The sequence below is a fragment of the Chrysochloris asiatica genome, unplaced genomic scaffold, assembly GCF_000296735.1.
Source record: "Chrysochloris asiatica unplaced genomic scaffold, ChrAsi1.0 scaffold00048, whole genome shotgun sequence".
NCBI lineage: Eukaryota > Metazoa > Chordata > Mammalia > Afrosoricida > Chrysochloridae > Chrysochloris > Chrysochloris asiatica.
The window spans coordinates 13,773,494-13,792,933 of NW_006408566.1; the positions used below are offsets into that span (position 1 = coordinate 13,773,494).

The following is a 19,440-nucleotide window of genomic DNA, read 5'->3' on the forward strand; positions in this document are numbered from 1 at the left end:
CCAGAGTGCTCCTTGGAGGCCAAGATGGCCAAACGTCGTTTCTCATTCTTCGGACATATTGTCAGGAGGGACCAGAGAATAAGAGGTCAGAGAATAAGAGGAAGCCCCCCAGCAAGATGGAGTGGCAAAGTGGCAGCATCAATGGGCTCAAGCGTGGCAACAATTATGAGGTTGGCCCAGGACCAGACAGTGTTTCGTTCTGTTGTGCATAGGGTCACTATGAGTCGGTACCGACTTGATGGCACCTAACAAGAACAACAACAACAATGCTGATAAAAGGTATTTTATTTTTTCCTAGCTTGAGTTTTACTTCTCAGAGAAGAACACCCAAACCTGGCATCCCTCCAAGACGAGGGTGATTCCTCAGTATCCTGTCAACAAGACTTGGTTTCTGAACTCTTCTAGAGAGTGAGACAAGTGCATTGTTCTTTCATCTGCTGTTTTCAGGGGCTGGGGGCAGATAACCAAACTAGTTTGGAGGCCACAGGCCTAACTGTAATTCCTAACATGCTGGGAAAGGGAGGCTTGTCTTAATGACTTCAGACTAAAAATGTTTTGCATGGGTGACTTGAAAAATCCAAAGAACTCAATCCACCCAAGGACATTTCTCCAGGTTATTCTCCCATGAAAAAGACTGTAAGTCTTAATAGAACCAATAAAATGAGAATCATTTGAGCTGGGTGCCTGCCATGAAACACTCCTCTTGTATATGTGTCAGAACAGGGTCTCAGCACCAAGAGGACTGAGTTGGAACTTAATGGCTCCAGTCAACAGTCCATAGTTCCTTATGGTGCCACCATATTGGGCCAGCCCTGCAGACTGATTTGACAATTAGCTACCACCCACCATTTGTAGCATAGTGGTTATGAGTCGGGCTGCTAAACTCAAGGTCAGCAGTTCGAAACTACCATCTGTTCCGTGGGAGAAAGATGAGGCTTTCTGCTCTCGTAAAGATTTACAGCCTCAGAAACCCTATGCAGGGTCGCTGTGAGTCGGAACTGACTCCACGGCACATAACCACCACCACCACCATTCATTACTCCTCCTTCAACCAGGCTGGTGTGATACAAATGAGTCAAAAATGACCCTAAGTTGTTTACTTCTTCATAGCAAACTTGTTGACCCAAAAAAGCCTACTTGTGCCAAATTCAAATTGTCCACATCCAATCATTTTAGAAACAACCCCAATAAGCAGATGTTTAGCCATGTAAGAGATTGCCTGCTTCATACACCCCTCGAAAATGTGCCAAACATCTGCTAACCTTGTTGTTGTGTGCCATCAAGTCAGTTCAGACTCATAGCAACTCAGTATAAGTTGTTCTGAGAGCAACTGTTGGGTTTGAACTGTTGATTTTATGTTTACCAATCCAGTGGCACACCAGGGCTTATCCTACAGTGCCACAACAGGGCTCTACTAACCTTAGCTAACATAAGGTTATGCCCTATAGGTATAAGGACCCGCAGCTGGATCTATCCTTGAGAGTTCTATGACCCGAAGTCTCCGCACAGCGTCGTAGAAAGACATGGTGGGAGGCACAGGTCAGTCTCCCTCAACCCCTGTCTTCTTCCCCAGGATTTCCATGCTTCCTTTCCCTTTTGTAAACTCCTTGGGCCACCTGGAAGACGTCCTGTTGTGGGGACTGCTCCTACATGCAATGTCAATCTGTTGGCCCCAAGAAACAGCTTGTTGTGCAACATTTCTGTCTCCTGGGCATAATTTCTTCTTTCACCAGCTCCCGAGTATATGAATCTCATTTTCTACTAGGAAAAATGACAGTAATAATAATGGCATTTATTGTTCTTATAGTTATCATGTATTGAGAGTCTACATCATGTGTTAGTCACTGTGATGAACATTTCTTCAGACTCTCTTGTTTAATCCTCAAATCAAACTTGTCAGACTGCATTTTGCAGATAAGGAACTAAGGTCATTACATCTTCAATAACTTGTCCCAAGTCACCCAGCTAGTGGCAGAGGGAGGATGTATGTTTGGGGTGTCCAACTCTAAAAGCAGAGCTCTTTTCATGACCTCTTGACCTACCTTCACTTTTAAAGAAACAAGGTCATGTCAGCACAGACAATAGGAGAGAAAAGTTGGTAGTTGAGAATCAGGAAGAACTGGGGCGTGGCGGGGGTGGGTGGGGGCTGGAGGGGGTGAGGAGCAGCTTTGCTAGCTGTATCCTTTATTCCTCTAATTGTCTTTCCACATCTGTGAGTGGGGATAAGGCGCCCTGGTGGTGCAGTGGTCCCGCGTTTGGATGCTAACTGAAAGACCGGTGGTTGGAACCCACCAGTCACTCTGTGAGAGTAAGATGTGGCAGTTTGGTTTTGTACAGATTCCATCCTTGGGAACCCTATGGGACATCTCTACTCTATCCTTCAGCACTGTTATGAGTTGGAATCAATTCAGTGGCAATAGATTTGAATGGATTTAGGTCTTTTTTGTTTGTTTGTTTGAAAGTTGGATTATGATACTACCTAATTTAGGGAATCATTAAAAGGATTATAAAAGGCAATACATGCAAAGTATTTCACATTGTAAGTACTTGGTAAATGTTAGCTTTATACCTAAAGCTCTATCTATGTATTATGAATTGTAGTCTCTGAAGAGATATGTTGAAGTCCTAATTCCTGTACCTGTGGATATGGCCTTGTTTGGTAAAATAAGGTCTTTCTTTAAAGAGGTCCATATTATCAGTGAAGTTAACAAAGTTATACCGGAGTAGCATGGTTTCTGATCCTTCTAGATGGTGTCTTATGAAAGAAGAGGACAAAAATGGGGTCAGTCATACACAAGAAGATACAAGCAGCAAAAAATAAAGACTGCTTGCAGCTGTTACAACAGTTCTTCTCTCAGAACCCTCAGAAGGAATCACCACAGTCGATATTCTGATTTGAACGGCTATTCCCTAGAACTATGAGACAATGGATTTCTGTTCTTTAAAGCCACTCACGCTGGTATTTTGTTACTGCAGCTCTAGGGCACTAAGCCTTTATGCCAGAATATACCATGAAGACAGGCATCATGGCTGGCTAGTCAAATTAGTGCACTGTGCCTGGCATGTACTGGAGGAAACACAATAAATCCTGGTGAATGGATGGATAAATGAATGAACAGATGAACAAATGGCTGAATGAAAGGGAGAATAAACGCCTTTGTCCTTTCTTGTATTTGTATCTATTTGACTCACCTCTCAGCCTTGGCATGGAGGACTTCTCCAAGTTGACTGTCCTGGCCAGCATTGTGGATGTCATCGGGGATGCTCTGCATGGCCTCAGAGCTGGGGTGGGTGTCTTTGCCCCGCTTGTGTTCAGGACCATTGCATTTCTTCTCAGCTTCACTGTCTGACAAATCTTCAGGGGAGCTGTCCTCACCACTGGTCTCCTCACTTGAGGTGGTCTCATAGCTGGAGAAAGAGACAAAGGTCACTCACTAATGAGAGCAAGATGACCATGGATAACACTCCCTAGCCTGCCAACCACATCCTCCATTCTCCACACCTGCAGCCTGAAGAGAGAGGCTCTCAGGAACCTCAGTGTCAGAGAAACATGCAGTAAAAGGCTTTGACGCTGGAGGCCATTTGGGGAGAAAAATCATGAAATAAGTTCTTTGCAGTGATCACACAAACGTTTGTCTCCTAATTAGCCAGGCATTCTAAGGTTCTCATGGACACATTTGCTTCTGGAATACTAATGCTTGGTCCATAAACGGGTCCCAATGTCAGCAGCAAACATACCCTTTCCACCTAGTGATCTAAATTGCCTAGCATTAGATGAGTCCTGCCTTTAGCCCTCCTTTTTAGGTCAGCTTATACCTGGCAAGGAATGAACTCATCTGCATCTCCTCGCAGTAGGGGTCCCATGGCATACAGTGCACAGTAGAGACAGCTGAACTTGTTTACAGTCTGCAGTTCTTGTGTACAGCCTGTTTAAGCTACTGTTTAGTACAACAAAAGAACATGGGCCACTTGACTCGTGGGGCCCTTCCCTGTCAATATGTCATAAATTCAATAATAAATGACTCTAGTGAGAAAATCCTGGAAGACACATTGATCCCTCTGCTGATTGTCAGAAGACCCCTGAAGGGGGACGAACATTTCCAGTTCTGTGGCCACCAGACACAGCCAGAGAAACCAGTGGCCATGACCTCCATTGAACCTCCTAAGGCCCGTTCTCTGAATGGTCACTACTGTAAGGCCCCTATGCTCACTGGATTAGCAAACCTAGTCTGCTCCTTGTAATGCACACAGTCTTGTCTTGTTTTCCAGATATTCTTTTCTCTAGTGTACTTGGACAACCTTTCGTTTTCATCATAAAGTAAGAAATGGTGGACATATTACATTTACCAAGGAATGCTTTTCTTAGAAGTGGGTCAATAAAAGCTTTATCTGGAAGTTCATTCATTCATTCAACAGAAATTGACTAAGCATATACCATGTACCAGCATTGTTCTTAATGCTTTACCAAAGTCCCTGCCCTTATGTTTTTGCTGTTGGTTGTCACTGAGTCAATTTTTGACTCATAGGAACCCCACGTGACAGAGTAGAATTGCACCCTAGGGTTTCCTAGGTTATAATCTTATGGAAAGGAACTCTACAGTGGTGCTGTGGACTAGGTGTTGGTCTGCTAACCACAAGGTCAGTGACTCAAACCCACCAGCAACACCATGGGATGAGGCTGTCTTCTCCTGTAAGGATTTTGTCTCAGAAAACCTATATAGGGTTACTATGAGTCGGAATCAATTCAAAGGCAGTGGGTGGAATCGTTATTAGAGCAGATCTCTGTTTGTCTCCAGTGGAGACAGTGAGTGGGTTCAAATTCCCAACATTTTGTTTAACAGCCAGCTGAACACTTAACCATTGTATCACCAGGACTTTTGTCTCTGCCCTAGTAGAATTTATATCGTAGCAGGGGAAGGAAAAAAAGAAATATGCAAACAAACAATTTTACATATTATAGTGATATGAATAGCGACAAAAATTATAAAGAGCAATGGGATAGAGTGTTGGGATGAAGGGCTGCCTTAATTAGAGAAGATCTTCTTAACCTGACATGCATATTAGGATCACTTGGGGATGTTTAAAATTCCAATGCCCAGCACTGACTCAGGATCTCAGGATGGAACTCAGACATCAATATATTCTAAAGCTCCCCAAGTGTCTCCAAAGTGCAGCCAAGGTTGAGGACTACGGCATCAGAGTGACCACTAATCAGGAGGAAAACCTGGGAGAAGAGCTTTTTTGGCAGAGAAACAGCAAATACAAATGCAAAGGCCTTGAGACGGCCTAAGGTCTGAGGGCAGAAAAGCAGGAGCCAGAGGTAGGAAACGAGGCCAGAGGGAACCAAAATCTGGGCCTTCTAGGTTTTGCTACAAAGTGGGGATCAGGGGGAGATTTAGGCAGAGAGAGATATGACCTGCTTTAGGTCTGAGATTGAGCTGAGTCCTAGTGTGGCACTGCAGGATAATTCACTGGACCTCAAGGTAGATTTGAATTGCAAGATCAGTGGTTCAAACTCACCAGTCACTCCTCGGAAACTCTATACAGTGTCATTCTGAGTCGGAAATGACTAGATGGCACTTAACAACAACAACACTAATCAAAAGTTTGGTGATTCAGCCCAAACTTGTAGATAGTACCCATTTGGCCAAGCCTCAATGGCTTGATGATCAGAATTTGACTAAAGGAAGACCAAAAAATTATCTTGATAAAGGAAACAAGTGTAAATTGCTACAATTTGATCCAATTTGACTAATACTTATGAATGTTGTTGTTGTCAAGTGCCGTTGAGTCAATTCTGACCCATAGTGACCCTGTATAGGGTTTCCAAGGAGCAGCTGGTGAGTCTGAACTGCAGACCTTGCTGTTCAAACGACATTGCAGTCTGGTGCATTAACACACAGGGCTATGCCAGGACTCCACTTATGGATACAGTAGTTCAAAATACCAATGGAGAGGGAAGGAGTCTTCATATCAGGTATCAATCATATCCCGTCCATACACAGGGTTGATAGAGATGGGCAACTTAGACATTGGCTACCTAAAATGCGGGGTGGGGGTGGAGGGGGTAGAGGTATAAAGGCATGAAGTGACTGGCTTACAAGTTTTTAAGAGGGAGTTTAGTTTTAGAGTGTGCGGGGGAAGGTAAAATCCCCACTAAATAGTTTTTATCCTGTTTAGACAGGTCTGGTGAAAGGAGATGGGGATAAGATTCTTACAATGCAACAGTAACAACATGACTAATTGTGACTGTCACAACTGTAAAGATAGAAGTTTTGTAACAAAAACTGGGGAGTAGTTAATCTTACAGTCCAGGAACAGAGGACCCTAGGACCATGAAGGGAGAAGAGTATGAGTAGAATGTGGAACCCTATCTAGAGAAGCAGCAATACCATGGAGAGACAGAGCAGCTGAGGACTCTAGACTCATGGAAAGAGAAAGGCTGCGTGCTTGTGGCCAGGAGGCAGGCTTACAGAATGTGCTCTTTGGTTGTTTAAATTTTTATATATTCCTAGGTGTTTTTGCTTACATCCTCCAAAAAAACCAGAGGGAATAGAAGCAAAGTCTATTGAATGATGATGCACAGAGGGGATTGTAATCATTGCAATGAAATGAAAAACAATAGGATGAGTGTAAAACTGATGTTCTCCCTCAATTCACAATAAAAACTTAAAAAACAAACAAACAAACAAAAAATGTTTGGTGGTTCAAATTCACTAGTGCTACCACAGGAGAAAGGCCTAGTGGCCTGCATGTATACAAAAAAACCCTGCAGAACACAGTTCCACTCTTTAATACATGGGGTCATTACGAATCAGAATCAACTCGATGGCAGCAGGTTTGGCTATTGGCTTTGTTTTTCTTGCTGTCGTTATTTTTGGTACAAGAAGTGGTAAAAGTACAAAACAAAAATGGATTCTCACAGGGCCAGCATTAGTAAAAGTGGGGACAGCAACTTTCCTATGACAATTCATTTTATCATTTCTCATGGGTTTTTATTTTTGCCTCACTGAACATGCAACAGTGATGCCGCCCATTTGCTTGCATCTAGTGTCTCCTCTCTGGTATGATCTAGGGGTTCAAATGAAGTGGGACTCCAATCTTTTCTGGGAAGCCTCCTGGACCCCCCCACCCTACCAGGCCAGGGGCACCTCCTTCGAGCGTCACAGCACCCTACACGTCCTTCTCTAATAGACTTTATCTCTGTGTGTTGTCATTTCACTGTGACTTCTTGCCCATGCTCAAATTGTGAGGTAAAGACAAGGAGTTACTTGATTTATTTGATTTTTCTTTGATCCTCACCACCTAGCACACTGTCTGCATTTAATAAATGCTTGTTGAGTGAATGATTTAGAAAACATTCTCAATCCAATGTTCTCCTGTCTAGAATATTTAAGACTTTGTTCTTTTTCACAAAACACTTTGGTTATTTGCAGTCAGTTAAAGAAAGCAAGAAATTAAGTGGATTAAATTTGAAATTCTATAAGTGAACAGAGTTGATAGTAATTTCAAGACTGAGGTTCAGGTTAAAATAATTCTTGAAAGGGCCTAAGGGTCCCCTTAAGCTTCCAGAAGTTAACCTGGGGTCCTAGCCCTTGGAGAGACCAAAGCCAAAATATGAAAAGCAGAGGTTCCAACAGACCACAAGGGCTGGCAAGGAGCCGAACACATGCAAACCCAAGATGGAGCTTTAAAGGGTCATTAAGATGAATTTCCTTGAAGAAAAATGAGAACCAGATGCATCCCCCTAGGAAAGAGCAGGAAAGAGTGCTAAGGACAATAGCGGGGGAGGGAAGGCAGACTGAGCTTCATGAGCGATGCTTACCCACCGTTAACCCCAACAAATTGAAGGTTCTTTTTGGTCCCATTACCTCCTGCACGGAAGCCATAGTCTTTCTTTTTCATTATGGATTTAAGGCTGGCCGACGGGGAGAGCTCTAGGTAGACACAACATGACAGGTTAGAATGGCCTTGGGGATGCCCCACAATACAACAAAACTAGAATCTTGCTTGGAACATGTATAGATCGAGGGTGTGTGGTGAGAAGGAGAGGGACAGGGATGTTAGAGGGTGCCTTTAGTGGACCTAGCTTTGTGGTCAGTGCTGACAAGACTGTCCCTGTTAATGTTGCCATTGATGTCCCTGTTAATGATGCTATGTGAAATCCCTACATGATGCAAAAAGGTTGGCTAGAATCCACTCAGTGGAATCTCAGAAAAAGGGTAAAGTGATCTACTTCTGAAAAATGGAAAGCCCTAAGAATCATCAGTGTACTGTGATACACACGGGCCCACTGTGAGTTGAGTTACGTGTGGATGACAGAGTGAGATTGTTTGGGTGTCACTGTTGCCCCTACCTTATTTCTGGAAAGCCAAGGCTCAGACTTGCCCAAGGTCAGATGATCAATGACTGTCAGGACAGGATTAGAACTCCAGTCTCTTACTCCTAGCCCAGTACCCCACTTCTACTAGAGGATACTCCTGACTTACATGCAAGTTGACATTTCTAATGTGGGAGAGGCATGTCAAACAAGTGAGCAAGAGTACAAATTTCCTTTTGAAGTGCTCAAAAGTACCAGACGCATTTCCCAATGGATAAAAGTAGAACTAGCACTGAATAATAAGAAAGCAGCCAATTTGTGATTTGAGGCAGGAAGCCGACTCACAAACTGCCTGTTGAGCAAAGCAAAATATGGTTCCACTTTACTCAAGAGTAAAGACTGTCTGATCTATCACAAGGGGAAGAACCATTTAGCCAAAAGGCAGATTACTACATGTGAGGGCCATTCACTCACACATGTGCACACACACATGTACTCCACAAGGAAAAATCTCCAGAACTAGGCTGGAGAAAACTTCTACAGCGTGAGAACCACCAGAAAGGAGCACAGAATGCAAGGGGCCAAGAACCAATGGGAGGGGACTGATGATAAGAGCACACCGAGTTAGGGCCCTGTTGCCCAGAAATTGCCTTTGTGCAACTCTGGGTAGGTGTGGTCCTACAAGGACATTGCTGGCAAGGGACAGGTGTGCTGTGTTGTTACTCCCATTTTCCTTCCTCATCTGGCATTTGTGTGGCCCGTGTCAGCTGTATTATCTGACTCCATACACAGTACCAACCTCAGAGGAAGACTAAGCATAGTGGTATTAGATCTATTTTAATTCCACAAGGATCTTGCAGGGGCCTAAGGGTTTTTCAAAAATAAACTCATATCATTAAAAATCTTTTTTCCCCTCTTCCTCAATCTGTAAAGGAGAAAAGGTTCCCTGTTTGGGGTATGAGTATTTACCCATTGGTGGGGAGGAGGAAGTAGGGGCTGGAGGGGGTGCCTGGGCTGAGTACGCGGACAGCAGCAGGTTGAGGGAGCTCAGTAGCTGGCTCTGGATGCTGCTGAGCTTGGAGGCAGGTTGCTTGATGGCGCTGGCCAGTTCTGGGTACCCGTGTTCCAAGCAGTGCCACTGCTCTTGCAGGAGCTCCTGAATCTTCTTAACATATTGCCCAATGGTGACATCTGTGGGTGAGCTTGGTGGCCTTTCTGGACACTCTTTCCCTGGGAGCCCTGGACTGGCCTCCTCCTTCCCAGTTGGGGAAGACTTTCTGATGTTACTCCATGAAGAACCTCCTGTTTCATTGGTCAGACCCTGAGGGCCTCCCTCCTGTTCAGACTCTGCTTCTTCGATCCTGAGTTCGGTGGAGAGGCTGTTAGGTAAAGGGGAGGCGAGGACCATCTCAGGTCCATGTGGCAGTGAGAGTTGGGGTGGTAATGCATGTTCTTCTGGGCTCTGATCTGCTGGTTTCTGGCTGCCTTGTCCCAAAAGGTGGTCATTTTCCTCTCCTTTGGCCTCCCAGCTTTCAGAATTTGTCATGCCCAGAAGGTTGACCCCAATGCTCTTGTCACAGAACTCCCTAATCACGAGTCCATGAAGAGGCTCAGTGTTCACCATGGCATCAGTCTGGCCCTGGGTGTCTTTGGCATTCTCCTGGCTAAGTTTTTCTTCTAACTGGGCTACGGTACACTCTAGCTCTTGAATCATCTGCTCCCTGGCCTTGATTTCCTCTTCCTGCTGTTGGAGGACAGCTCTGGCCTGGGCCAGCTCTTCACTCCTTCCAGACAACTCACCCTCCAGGGCTGTGACCTGCTCCCTTAGGCTGGAGACACTACTGGGATCTACCCTGGCCAAGCCCAGACTTTCCTCCGTCACCCTGAGGCCAACACTTCTCACATCAACCTCAATAGGTGGCGGAGGTGGGAGCTCACTGATGTTGAGTTCAATTTCTTCTAGGGGGAGCTCATTTTCTGGGATGGGTGATGGTAGGGGAGGAGGACTTGGTGATGGCAAGCCAGGAGTGACTGTCACTTCTGCTTCTCTGGCTTCATGTTCTTCATTTGCATCCTCTACAAGTGCATTCTGGGATAAAGAAGGAGGACCTGGGAAAGAGAGGTGATTTGGAGCCTCCTCTTTACCCTGTAGAGGCGTGGCCCCCTCCCAGACCAGCTTTGGACTCTCTCGCAGCAGATCTCCAACCTCTCTGACTTTTGGATGGGTTGATGCTTGTGGGCTAGAGCTCTGAAGACCTGCAAAGCCTTCTACAGAGCTAAAAGTGCCTTCACAGACACTACCTTCACCCTGAAGTGGAGGGAGGGTGAATGGCGGAGAGAGAGCTGAGGGTGTGCTGGACTCCTCAGAGACCTTGTTTTGCAGCAGCGTGGCTGGCATGCTGGATGCTCTCAAAAGCTGGGGCCGCCCACACCCGGAGAAAAGCTCAGCAACCTCAGGAGGTGCTGTCTCCAACTGCCTGGTGGCCTCAGCCAACAATGCCTTCCTGTGGTAGTTCACCTCACTGCCACCAGCTGAGACATGGGAGGAGTCACCAAGCGGCAGGGTCTGGGCTCTCTCCTCTATCCCAAGTGACACCTTCCTCAGCACCGCTGGGGACCAGTTAGAGTGAGGAAGAGCAGGATGAGGCTGAGCCCCACTGTCAGGAAGGCTGAAGTTTCGGGGCAAAGTACTAAACTTGGCCTGCTTGGTCCTTCGGTGAATAGGGATCCTTCTAATGGTGTTTCCTTTCTCGATGTCATCCACATATTTCAGGAAGTCCAGGTCTAAATGGAAGCCATATGGTGTCTCCACAGAGTAAGGGTGACTCTTGGGTGGGTCTTTCTCTTCGTCCACCTGAGAGGACTTGTTTTTGGCTAAGACACATAAGATGTAAAAACAAAAGAAAAGAACACAACATTAATAAGCACTAAAAGGCAGTGAAGCTTAAAATCTTTGATTTTGAGTTAGCACTATCACGTAACCCTTCTAAATGGTAGAGCCTCTAAATTATGCTGAGATGCTGCACACAGTCTTTTTAGCTGTGCTAAGAAACAATCTTATTAAATCAATGTGTACTTAGCCAATGTCTGCAAGGAATGAGGGAGAGGGAACAGTTTCCGATTTGTAGTCTATCATCTCAGTTACCACAGTGGAATCTGCCTGCAGACCAGCAAAACAAAATTGTCTCAGACTGTTTTTCTAGGTTTGAATCATGTAATTGCAGAACTGCCCAGGAATTTGCCAAATTAGAGTGCTAATTGTCAATTATGGATGTGGAAGGCTTCACAAGTTGAGATACACAATTGTCTAAGCCTTAAAAACAGAAGTTTGCATTATTCAAATAAGCCTTGCTTAAAGCCAATGACATCAATGAGCTTTGCCTTCTATGCTATTTATGCTTCCTCAGATGGCTGAGCCTCCAGGTACAAGAATATCAGAGAGAATTGGAACAAGGAATCATGCACAGCCTTTTCTACCTGAAAACTGTTCAGTGCTTAACAAACACAAATTTCTTTGTTAAAAACTGTGGCAACCAAGGAAATAATCACATTTCTCAAAAGCTGTATAAAAGATGATGAAGCAAAAGGGTCAATTAATGTCGAGAAGGACATGAACATGTACCCTGAAAGAGAGGAGGGGCTCATGACTTTTCAGGGCAGTCCAGACCCTTTGGGGACATCTTGATGAGAAAGTTCTCCTTTGTACCAGGTTACCATTGATCTTGCAGCAGTGCCCGCCATTTGACTCCAATAGAGGACACTGAGAACAAGTCAGTCCTTTGAGTATATGAAGCCACAGGGACTTGTGTCTAAGTACCTTCTTTAGGTTAAATTTAGGAGTCCTGGTGTGACACTGTAGGATAAACATAGGACTGCTAACCAAAAGTTTGGTGGTTCAAACCCATCAGCCACTCCTTGGAAATCTTATATAGGGTTGTTATAAGTCAGAACCGACTTGATGGCACTTATCAAATCAGACAAATCTTCTTCCTAAGGTTAAGTAGTTTTTGTTCTTTCAATGAGAACCCTCATTACCTCTGACCTTCTGCGAGATGTGCTTTCAAAATGTCATGTTCAGGAAAGAACATTTGTAGAAAGGCTAAGGATATTGACTCTGGAACCTTGTTTATATCCCAGTTCTGCCATGTATGAGCTCTGTGATCTTGGAGAAATTGTTTGCCTCTCTGTATTTCATCATCTGTAAAATGGGGCTAATCATAGGAACCTACTGCTTAAGATTATTGTGTATAATTAATACATACAAAGTACCTACAGGTATTCAATGCGTGCTCAGTATTGTAATTATTGTCTTTCTGGAAGCAGGAAATATAGATAGCTAAAGTCCTATGATGGAAACTGACTTCATTTGAGTCAATGCTGGGTACACAAAAGGACTCAACAAATTCTTTGTGACTAGTGGATACTTTAGTACATCCTGGATGCAAAATTTAAAAAGAGCAGTAATTGAATTCACTGACTCAACCACTATTTATTGAGCGACTACATGTCACTTGCTAGCTAGATCCTAAGGGCAAGGAGATAAAATGAGTGCAGTCCCATTGCCCTAAACAGTTTATGATCAAGTAGGAGAGGCACCAACAAATAAATGCAGTGTGACTAGGAGGGTAACACACAAGTCTTCTTCCTTGATATATTTTCCCAAAATTATTTTCTTGGACTTGGAGGTGACTTCTGCCTTGATAATTGTTATTAAGCTTAATAGGAAAGGGATAATGTCACACAACTGATATAGCAGGGGCACATTAAAAGAATAAATAGGAATTTTCCAAGTGAACTAGAGGGTGGAAGACATCATGGCAGTTTATCTTCAAGATTTTAAAACAGATGCCATTGAGTCAGTTCTGACTCACAGCAACCCTGTGTAGGGTTTCTGAGGAGCTACTGGCAGGACTGAACCATGGATCTTGTGGTTAGCAGTCCAGTGCTTATCATAAAGTGACACAGTAGGACTCTAAGATGCCCACCATCAATTCCTACCCATTCTATGCAATCAAGCTCACTACACATTGAGAAGCAGAGTCTCTCCTCACTCCTCTAAATCTAGGCTGGCCCAGAACTGCTTTGAACAAACAAAATACGGCAGAAGTCATGCTAACGATTTCCTAAATTTAGGTCATAAGAAGTTATGTAACTTCCACTTGCATCCTTGGAATACGCATTCATGGGAAGTCAGCTGCATTGTAAGAAGACTAGCTTCCTGAAATTGTCATGGTATAAGGAAGCCCAAACTAGTCATGTGGAGAGAGGGAGAGAAAGGATAATCAATTCCCTGATGATTTGTCATTCTAGTGTAGGTGCCAGGTATGAGTAAAAAACCCTTGAGGTGACTCCAGCTGCGGTCATCATCTGATTTCAATTGCAGGACAGACCATTCAATTGAGCCTGTCAACCTACCTGAAGCCATCATCAACAAGTGGATTCTGGTTCATAGTGATCCTGTAGGTCAGAATAGAGTGGTCTCATAGGATTGATAAGGCTGTAGTCTCTGTGGAAGCAGATTACAAGTTTCTGGTGGCTTTCCATCAACAACCTTTCTTAGATGCTCAGCACTTAGCCACTGTGCTACCATGGATCCTTGTCAACCCCCAGTACTGGCTTAATAGTAAATGATTATTTTAAGCCATTAAGTTTTGGTGGTTTCATATGTAGCGATAAATAATCAGAAGAAGTATTCTCAGTATATATCAGAGCACGGACGTGTGAAATTGCACAGTATTTCAAGGTTCTGTGAATGCAGTTGTTATGACTGGAACCTGAAGGGTGGTAGAGTAGAAAAGTAAACTTGGAAATGTAATCAAGAGCCAGATCACAGAATAACTCATAATCCATGCTAACAAGCTTAAACTTTACTCTCTAGGTAGCAAGAGTCTTGAATAGTTTTAAGCAACCGAGTGGCTTGGTCAAATGTATGATCCCAAAAATAGCATTTGTATAGCAGATTAGAGGAAGGGGAAAGGAGAGGTCCCAAGACTGTCTTACCTATGTGAGGGAAACTATAGGCAATAAAGGAAAGGGGCAGGTTAAAGAAAAGGTGCAAATGATGGCATGACCAAACCTGGGCACATTGACAGATTGGGCTTGAGCTCTTCTCACGTGTCTGTCTGAGTTCTCTGTGGGACTGATGTAACAGGTTTGTCAAGTACCTTCTGTGCTTAGGGATGTGCAGTCATTGCCAAAGAACACATGAAGGCTGAACTTATGAACATGGACCCAACGGAGTCTACCAGACATCAAGGCTAAGTAAAGCCATCGGGTATGTGGGTTATTACAACATAACCACCGCAGAGAATAGAATGAAGTACTTGTGCCAATTAAAGATGGTCTTTGTTGGGTTCCAGAGCTTCTACAGCAGACTCCTGAACTTCAGGTGGATGAGGGTTGTAAATACTCCTCATATTCACCAACACGATTTTTTACTATCCTGGATTCTCCCGAAGAAGCACACTGGTTGTTTCTAAAAACGAGAACCATTTTTTGTTACTGTTGCTGGCTGAATGTTTCTAAAAACGAGAACCATTTTTTGTTACTGTTGCTGGCTGAATGTTGGTTTTTCACATTGCCCTCTACTATTTGTCTAGGTTTATGGGTCTACCCAGCAGCCTCCCGGATTAGAAGACAGGCCAAATCACAGAGAAGATATTAGTTTAAAGTTAAGTAGAGAACAGATTTATGACTTAGAAGGCAAATAACTCTCCTAAAGGAAAGGCTGCATCATTTATCTGCTCATTGTCTCAATTCAGTTGAAATGCACTGATTTACCCAGCGGCCTCTGGGAGCAGGTCCAGAGCACAAATACAATAATAGCATCAAATAAAAAACAGTGGATTCAAAGGTGAAATCTTTCACAAGGGACATGAGGGAAGCCAAAGGAATCTGTGAGTCTGAGCAGTTATCCAGGATGACAGCTTTAATGGAGGCTTTACTAAGCTAGCACTATGGAGCATAAGAAGCTCTGGTAGTGTAGTGGTTACAAATCGGGCTGCAAACCGCAAGGTCAGCAGTTCGAAACTACCAGCTGTTCTGTAGAAGAAAGACGAGGCTTTCTGCTCCTGTAAAGATTTACAGCCTCAGAAATCCTGTTCAGGGTCACTATGAGTCGGAACCAACTCCACGGCACATAACAACAACAACATGGAGCATGGTACACACACACACACACACCACCATGTTGCTCTGTTTGCCACTCGCCACTCAGCGTCCTATCTCTCCTTTCCAGTGCACGAGGAATGCTGGACTTGAATGCTGGGAGGCCTTCACTCACATTAGTTCGGCTCATGCTAATTCTACTTGGTGATAGGTATGCAGTAGCTCAGAATTCCAGGCACTGGGCCAGGGCAAGAAATTATTAGGTGGACTGTCTCTGCTCAAAATGAAGCTCAAGTCCAACAAGCCCTCTATGCTTAGGAATGCGCAGAACTAAATGAAGCCAATTAGACACAAAAGGCTGAACTTATGAGCCTGGACCCAATGGGGCCTACCAGACATAGGCTGTTTGTTATGTCACAACCATGGCAGGGAACAGAATGAGGTACTGAGTGCTGACCTAAAAAATGGGTGGGCTTTATTGGGTTCTGGAACTTCCACAACAGACACGTGAACTTCAGGTACATGAGGGGTAAGCACTCTTCCAGCATCCAAAAAATTCCAATTCAGCTCCCACCCACCCACACATTGTTTTTTACCCCTTGCCTGACTAGATTTTGATTCTGCTCTGTTACCTCCTACCTGTGAGACCCTGGGGAAATGGTCTGATGTCCTTATTTATAGAAACAACAACATCTAACTTATGGAGTGGTCATCAGTATTACCGCTAATACATATAAAGATTACAACACAGAGCCAGTGTTCAACAGTGGTTGAAAGGCAAGCCAGGGTTGGTTCTGAATGGGGTTAAGGAGGACTCTTGGAGGATATGCTTTGTTTATATCTACAGCCTCAAGACAGTATGAGTGTTTTTGTTTTAATTCTGAGAAATTGTAGAAAGGAATCAGCAGGAAAGAAAGAAGATATATGGGCTCAGAGCTACCTGGAGGATCACCCTCTGAAACCCAACAGATGACTCAACCTTTGGGAAAGATCTAGGAACACAGCCAGCAGTTTACACTTAAACATGAGAAAGGGAGACCTGAAGGGGCCAAGGTAAGGAAGGAAGTGCCACAGTAATTATCTGGAGGGCCAAAACAGTGTGCAGGTGAGAAAACCAATTAGAGGCATCTCAAGTGGAGAAGAAAAGTTCAAAGACTTATATTCAATTTCTGAAAGAAATGAGAAAAACAGAAACTAGAGACAAAGTGGCCAAAACATAAAACTGGAGAGTGACCAAAAAGTCAACCCAGAAAGAAAGGTAACTAAATGAGTCTCTTCTAAAGGCCGAGACTGTAAAGGAGACTTTTCCCTCTGCTTCCTTTATTTTGTGAGAAAGGTGTGGCTGCAGGAAGGAGACCTTTTTGATGCTAGCTGTTAGCCATCCTGCGAGGAGAGCAGCAGTTCTGTGGAAGGACTGATGAGGAACGGATGAGGCAGGCAGTGATGACAGATCCTAGAGCAGTGAAAGAATGAGTGGTGTTCTGTGGGACCACGTCCAGGGAGGCAGTGAAAAGGCAGCTCCCTGGGGAGAAAGGAAGACTCTTGAAATATATGGTATGTGCATTTTGGAAAAGGAAGAGGCAAGGCTTGAAGTTGATGTCTGGTGCCTAAGTCCTGCCCCAGTAAAGAATCATGTGATTCAAGGAGGTTTCCAGGCTCTCCAGTTTCTTGTATTGTTGAGCTGGAGAAAGTACCTCAATGGATGTCAGGGGATGGGGGCCTAGTCTATGACTTTCAGCAGGTTTCCAGGGGAAGACAGTAACATTTATGGAGACATATGAGTGTGCTGTTGTTATGCTAATAAGTTTTGTGGAGTTTATTTCAACTCATAGTGATCTCCCATAGGATACAGTTTTTGTTGTTAAGTGCCATCAAGTCCATTGCGACCTTGTATTGGGTTTCCGAGGAGCTGTTGGTGAGTATGAACCACCAAGCTTGTGGTTCAAATTGAACTTGCAATCCAGCTTTATCCCACACCAGGACTCCATATGACAGAGTAGAACTGCCCTATAGGGTTTCCTTTATCTTTATGGAGGAGTCCTGGTGTGGTGATGTAGAATAAGCACTGGACTTCAAGGTCGGCTTGAACCACAAAGGTCAGTGGTTCAAACTCACCAACTGCTCCGTGGAAATCCTATACAGGGTCCCTATGAGTCGGAACTGACTTGATGGCACTTTAACCACACCACACCAACAATCTTAATGGAAGCAGGTCATCAGGTCTTTTCTTCCTTGGATCCTCTGGGTGAGTTCAAACCACCCATTTGGTTAGCCACAGAATGCTTAACAGTTGTATCATCAGGGTTCTGCTTATTCATTTGCTACAGTTATTACGTGACACCTTTACATAGATTATCTCTGAATCTTTTACCCACCTTATTATTGCTGTTGTTGTTAAGTGCCGTCGAGTCAGTCCTAACTCATAGCGACCTTGTACAGGGTTTCCAAGGAGCAGCTCAGGGGTTTGAACCGCTGATCTGTGGTTAACCTACAGTGCTTATCCTACAGCGCCACACTGGGAGTCCTATCCTATCCTATCCTGCTTATCCTACAGTGCCACACTGGGAGTCCTATCCACTGTATAAGTAGACATTAATACCTGTTTATGGACTCCTGGTGTGGTGTTGTAGGATCAGCACTGGACTGCGAACCACAAGGTCGGTAGTTCAAGCCCACCAGCTGCTCAGAAACCCTATATAAGGACGTTATGGCAATTGACAAAAACAACTCAATGGCACTTGATAAAAACAACAATAGATGAGATGAGATAGAACATTGGCAAAAGCAGACACAATATTTGGTATTCCTCTTTTACATTGATTTAGGTTTAGCTTTCTGTCTTGCTTTGGCCACGAGTCAATACAAATGTGACATATGCAGAGACTTGAAAATTGTTTGTATACTGGAATTTGTTTATTCCTATTATGTTTACAACACTTCTGCTACCTGTGAACAAGCTTCAGCTCATCTGCTGGATGATGAGAAACGATGGCCAAGTGTTATCAGCAATGCTCCAGGTGGTATAAAGTTAACCACTAGACATGTGAGCACAGCCATTCTTAATCACCCAGCCTTAGCCAAGCCACCTAGAAGACCGCAAGCATGTGAGTGGGCACAGCAAAGATCAGCCAAACTTACCCACATTGGAATAATGGCCAAGACAACTCACATTTAATCTTTTGAGAAATATTAAATGCCTGTTAGTTTAAGTCTTTAAACTTTGAGGTGGTTTGTTACACAGCAAAACTAACTGATACATGGCAAGACTGAAACTCAGAGAAAATGACTTGTAGAATCACACAGATATGAAAGGAGACTCTTATCATATCATACCTTTCTTCTAGACCTCAAGTGTCTCATCTACAAAACAAGGGTAATGGGTATCAGAGTACGACGAGAAAACACTTTGAAGACTACACAAATCTAAGAAAACTTTTTTCCAAAAGTTCATGGGGAAATTCCAGTATCTTTTCACTCCGTTTTCCACAAACTTTTGGAAGCCCCCTTGTACAAGGCCATGTTCTCATTCTCTGTCACCTTGTTTTGTTTATGTCTGAAATATTTGGTTTGGCCTCCTAACACTGCCTATTTGGGGAATGTCTACTTGTAGACTTTCACTAGCCTATTTCCAGATTTGTGGTCACAATCCTTTTCCAACTCGAGCACTCATTTTAAGTCAGGGAATAAACTAGCAGTGGGCATACCGTCTGTTTTGTCCATCTTAAAGAAAGCTGACCGTTAGTCTCTCAGGCACTCTTCATCTACTGTGTCCGTGGGGTTCGTCTGAGAGTTCTGGAAGAAAGAATAAAGAAGCAGAGAGAGTCTCATTAGAATTAAAATAGATATTAATGAAATACAGCACCCAATACAGGGATAATCTTTCCTACCTTTCTTTGAGGGGTGCCCTGGACTCACAGAGCCTCACAGTGGAAGACTAAAAGATGGTACACACTCCTAGTGCCTCACTGTGGGTATGTAACCATGCAATAACAGTCCTAGTGTGGCTTTAGCAT

General features: G+C 43.9%; 1 protein-coding gene across 1 annotated transcript in view; it reads right to left on the bottom strand.

Moving 5' to 3' along the window:
• The window catches only part of KANK4 (KN motif and ankyrin repeat domains 4), a 40,797-nt gene extending 21,650 nt beyond the window's left edge, over nt 1-19,147 (bottom strand). Inside the window, exons 1-6 of the mRNA XM_006862504.1 lie at nt 19,132-19,147; nt 9,290-11,194; nt 7,826-7,937; nt 3,193-3,408; nt 2,639-2,755; nt 2,043-2,047 (exon numbers count right to left, since the gene is read on the bottom strand). Coding sequence (XP_006862566.1) covers nt 2,043-2,047; nt 2,639-2,755; nt 3,193-3,408; nt 7,826-7,937; nt 9,290-11,194; nt 19,132-19,147 — 2,371 coding nt within the window. The remainder of the gene's footprint in view (nt 1-2,042; nt 2,048-2,638; nt 2,756-3,192; nt 3,409-7,825; nt 7,938-9,289; nt 11,195-19,131) is intronic.
• Between the last annotated feature and the right edge of the window lie 293 nt (nt 19,148-19,440).